Here is a 5,430-nt window from a genome sequence, read left to right on the forward strand (position 1 = left end):
TCAGGGACTCTGACGACCACGAGCTTCACGGGTACCCGGACGACCCTCAGACGAGGAGAGCCAGCCAGCACAGCCTACACCCGTACGACAGAGTCACGCATGCGCACGCCGGCGGTCACCCCACGCACTTCCGGCGGGGCTCGCATGAAAATCTGGGTCAAGGCCACATGTGCCAGGTCACGGCGAACGCTCTAGAGGGTCATCTGAACGGAGAGGACGACTATCGTCTGGGGACGGACGGGGAGAGTTATGTTCAGTTCCGGCCGAGCGACTTAGCAGACGACGGATGCTTCTCGGACGAAGAGTATGGCCGTCACTCGCTGTACTCCCCGCCCTACACGTCTGCTGACGGTTTCAACGAAAGGGAAGAAGCTTACAACCAGGCCACGCCGTTCTTACAAAAGGACAGGAACGCTAACGCGGTCAAAGGTTATGGGTCAGAGCGAGTGACCCCGGCGGTGTCCACATCCGAGAGAGGCAAAGACCGTCACGTCATGTGGTCTTCCAACGACATGGACAACGACAGTGACGGCTGTCTGCAGTCTCCCGACAGAGCTGCTGTCTTCCCGTCCAAAAATTCCGAACATTCGGTCAAATTTCAGGTCGTGAACGAAACAGCAGGCCCACACGTCAACCCCCGATCTACAAAACAACAAAAGTTAGATCGGACCTCGGCGCCGCCTCGTTCTCACACCAGCAGCGAGACAGCAGACGACAGCTGCGCGTCGTGTTTGTCCACGGGCCGATCGTCTGACCAGAGAGATCACAAGAAGAAAGAGAAATCTGGCTCCAAATCGAGAGTGAGGATCCCACAGATCAGCATAACTCGTAGCTCGACGAGCGGGGATATTTCCGTGCCGGCCATAGACTACAAGATCGGGAAATCCCACCACACGAGCGCGGAATCTGCTGCAGAAAGCGGCGGCGGCAAAAATTCAGGGAAAGGCTTCCCAAAACCCGCGAAACGTACTCTGTTTGCCAGATCCTCGGCATCAAAAGACAAAAAGTCGGGCCAAAAGGGCGCGGCAAAACACGCGCAATCTAAAAACGCGCCGGAGAAAGACCTGTCGAAACCGGGAATACCCGAAAGTTATAGCTCGCGCGAGGCTGATCAGGCTGTGGTGATGAGTGACACACAGAGTTATGACAGTAGCTCCAGCCTCCTCCCGAGAGGAGACAAAGGAAATACCTCCGACGACAGCCCGGCAAACTCTCCTGTACGCGTGCTCAATAATTCAGCCGCACAGTCGAAGAAATCTTTATCCTTCAACGCCGCTCTGAATTCTTCCAAAGGGAAACGCGAATCTCTGCCGCCTGTGGATATGAACCCATCCACGTACGCGTCAGCATTATCTCGACAACCGAACAAAAGTAAAGATGGTGCGAATAAAAACCCCGCGCAGTTACCTCCCTCTTCCACCGCTGTAGTAAGCAACTCTGCACGACCAGACAACGGCACGAGCGTCCCCAGGTACCCGGCCAAACAACCGCGGAGTACACTCCCCTTCGTGGTCAACAGCTCCTTCGCCACATCAGCTGTCTCACCGTCTGTCTCCACCACCACCACCACCACCACCACGAACGCCACCACCATCGCTGCAGCAGCAACAACAACAACGACAACAGCAACACCAACAACAACAGCACACCCCGCTGCTGCTTCACCCACAACCTCAACCACCAGAGACAACTCGCTAGTCATCGCTAACGCCGCCACCGCCATGACACTCCCCGCCTCCACGTCGCAAGTCGCGATGACGTCATCATCAGCAGCTGCCGTCCTGCCTTGTGCTGCAACGGAGGCGGAGAGGGACGGAAACGGCCGAGAAGATCCAAAGTCTCCCGACGACGCGTCCGTGTCCTCTGGCCAGAGCGTAATTAACGTGGGTGCTCCTCAAACCGTGGGTACTGTGGTGAGGTTTGCAGACGCCGCATCGACTCCACCACCTGGCGGCTTCCTCGTCACTGACCTGTGATAAACACAAACACAGACACATACAGACATACAGAGGTTCTTTCAGGAAGAGAGAATTTAATACAGGAAGAGAGTGCTCAAAGTTAAAGTGCATTCAACTTATCGTGAACACTTTTGAAGCATGATTTCTCAGCAACTATTTGTTTGATTAGAACCAAATTTTGAGTAGTGCCATTGTGCACTATAGGCAATATAAAACTTATCTTAGATACCTTTTCAGATTATGTTAAATCACTGCTCTTTCTAATGAATAGGGCGGATTCAATATTTACAGTAGGCGTATCCATAAGTTGAATTGTGAAGAAACTAATTAATACAACTGCGCATGTGTCATTGTAGTTGAGAAAACAATCTTCTGTGTGGAACACTGAGTAGCCGTGTACGACCAAAGATAGTACATAACAAGATGGGCCACTCAGCCAAAAAAGTGTCCGCCGGAAGTTCGCTCTTTGCTTCAGATGGTGCTGCAGTCTGTTTTGAAGCTCTCTTTCGTTTTTCCAGAAGAAGAATAGGAATAGCACCTCCTTGCGTGCGCAGATCGACTGCTGTTCATCAGCAGTTCGGGTCCGTTCAGTGTGGAGTTTTAGGTTTTTAAAAATTTTAATGACCTCTCGCCTTTCGTTCTAAAATCAAATTAAACGAAGAAAACAATCACCCTTTCCTCCGGAAGAAATTTTTTTTTTTTGTCAGCGTAACCATTAAAAAAAAGCGTTCTTCCGAAATTTATTCAAAATCTTGCTAGTTTCACTTTAATTTTTTAAAACTCAAGTAGGGTAACTCTGTTCGCAAAGGGTGCACATTTGCGAAGAGGGCGCCACCGAATTTTGAGGACACTTTGTTTAATTGGCTCAAAGAGAGAAGTGGCCCCTCTTGTTATGTAGACTCTTTGGTACGACGGAGAACTTTGACTATGCACCCACATGCCTTTGTGCTGTGAGGGCCAGTGGAGAGATGATTCTTTAAGTGTGGAGACTGCTAGACTGAACAAAGCCCGGAGTTCTGGCGTGGATTGCAATGGCGTGTTCAATCATTGATGAACGGAGTAAAACCAAGAACGTTACAGAACTACGTTGGATTGTTCTCATGAACTCGTAAAGAACACGTGACCTCTATAAGTGTAGGCAGCACAATGGGATGGTGAACGTTAAGCACTTTAGAACAATGGGAAATGGTAGCACTACATATAGCATGTAGATTAATCAAAATAGCTATAGATAGCATTTGTATAGCCCAAATCCCCGCTCAACAGCAAACTCTGAGCGCTTCACAATATTATGTGAAGGATGCTGACAAAATGAGTTGTTTCTCGGAATCGAGTCTTATTGAAATAGATACATCACGCTTATTGGTGAAGTTTTTACAGTTTAGAAGTATGAAATAATAAAAAGCATGTTATATTTAAAGAATATGGCATAAACAGAAAATCTACAAATTTGACCCTAGAGTCGATTTTTGGCGAATATCTTCATTTGTGGATTATGAAAAGTAACTCATTTTGTCAGCACGTCTCACATATATGCTATTACCACAGCAGACCTGAGAACATTCTGAAACAACCTCTACTTCCTGGGAAGATTCAAACTTATAGAACGTTTATAACGAACATCGATGTTGATTTGAACAATTCAGATAACATGTGAAGAGCACAGGGGAAAAACGACCGTAGTCACAAACTAGAAATTTGTGAGGATGTCAACCTTTAAATCTCGTGGACTCAGAACTTCATAATATTTGATTGACTGGTGGTTTATTGTTAAGTGTTGTTGAATGGGAAATCTAACAACAATAATTAACCAACAGTTGAACAGAAGTAAAGTTATGAGTCAACAAGCGTTCACAATTGATACCCTCACGATTTTCAGTTTGTGACTTCAGTCGTTTCTCCCTTGTAGTCTTCATATGTGTCACCTGTTAAATCAGGCGCTCGTCAATTTTGGGGCATATGGAGTTATTGGTATCACGCTAACATATGCATATAAAGAAAATTCGAAAAAAAAAATGCCCAACGCCTAGAAAAACGCCGGTTTCTTTGATTTCATTGTTTCGACGAGCGCCTCACATATTTTTGCTTCCCTTGCACCATCTGTTTTTCTGAACCACTTCTGTACTCCTATCAGGTTCTGCTCCTGCGCTGAGGCACACAAGACTGTCCTACTGCCTACGGCGAATTAAGAGAGATCTTAATCGTGACAACAATATATTATTTTTCTCTGTGAATTGTTTATGATTGGATATCAGTGACAGGTCTTGAGCTACTCTGTGATTTTAAAATTGTGACGACTCGGTGGAATCAGGCGTTCGTCAATTTTTTGGGCATATGTGAAGTTATTGGTATCGCGCTAACATGTATTATGCATAAAAATAAAATATCGAAAAAAATTGCCCAAACCTAGGAAAAACGCCGATTTCTTCGATTTCATTGTTTCGACGAGCGCCTAATTTCACCACGAGGCCTCTCATATTTTTGCTTCCCTTGCACCATCTGTTCTTCTGAACCACTTCTGTACTCCTAAATGGTGAAATGGTATAGGTTTAACGCCCCTATCAACACTATTAGGTTATTTAAGCGGCAGGACCTCCTAGTTTAACGTCCGTCTCCGATAGGACCGAGCCAAGTGGGAAGTTCGTGTAAAGTGCCTTTCCCAAGGACACAACGTCGGACCGAGCTGAGGCTCGAACCCCCGAACTCGCAATCTCACGATTACGATCTATGCTCCTATCAGGTTCTGCTCCTGCGCTGAGGCACACAAGACTGTCCTACTGCCTACGGCGAATTAAGAGAGATCTAAATCGTGACAACAATATATTATTTTTCTCTGTGAATTATTTATAATTGGGTATCAGTGACAGGCCTTTAGCTACTCTGTGATTTTTAAAATTGTGACGACTCGGTGGAATCAGGTGCTCGTTAATTTTTGGGCATGTAGAGTTATTGGTATTATCAGGAAGCTTATTCATTTGCCTTGCTTTTAGTTTTAAAAACACTCATCTATCTTGAATAAAGGTCAAGATATTTGCAATTGAAGGACGTGGGGTTGTCAGGTTTCAAAGGAAAAATTAGAGAGAAAATGGCCGCCAGAGTTTGGTAACTTCAGTAGTATAAGAGTGACTGAAAACTAAAAATCTACATATTCTGTGCCTTTAATCAACGTTTTTCAGTAAAATTCACATAGGAATTTGTTTTTATATGCAAACAAAAGGTGTTGAGTAAAAACGACAACAATATTTGATAACTGGCAGAAAAATGCCTGTAACTTCGATTTCATTATTTTGACAAGCGCCTGATTTCTCCACGATGCCTCACAAAAATGTTCGGAAGCTGCTGGTTCCGTGGCGACATTCGTGCACTCATCGAGGCTAACTTGACCGGATACTATTGGAGTTGGCCACGACCCTCATTAGTTCGAAATACAGTAGTTGTCTCCGCCAAAACACATTAGAATCTACTAGGGTGG

The 5,430-nt window shown here is 45.8% G+C and overlaps 1 protein-coding gene across 1 annotated transcript in view; it reads left to right on the forward strand.

Moving 5' to 3' along the window:
- The window catches only part of LOC101847993 (mucin-5AC), a gene marked incomplete in the record, with an annotated part of 19,382 nt that extends 16,955 nt beyond the window's left edge, over positions 1 to 2,427 (forward strand). Inside the window, 1 exon segment of the mRNA XM_013088009.2 lies at positions 5 to 2,427. Coding sequence (XP_012943463.1) covers positions 5 to 1,976 — 1,972 coding nt within the window.
- Between the last annotated feature and the right edge of the window lie 3,003 nt (positions 2,428 to 5,430).

The sequence above is a fragment of the Aplysia californica genome, unplaced genomic scaffold, assembly GCF_000002075.1.
Source record: "Aplysia californica isolate F4 #8 unplaced genomic scaffold, AplCal3.0 scaffold00669, whole genome shotgun sequence".
Classification (NCBI taxonomy): domain Eukaryota; kingdom Metazoa; phylum Mollusca; class Gastropoda; order Aplysiida; family Aplysiidae; genus Aplysia; species Aplysia californica.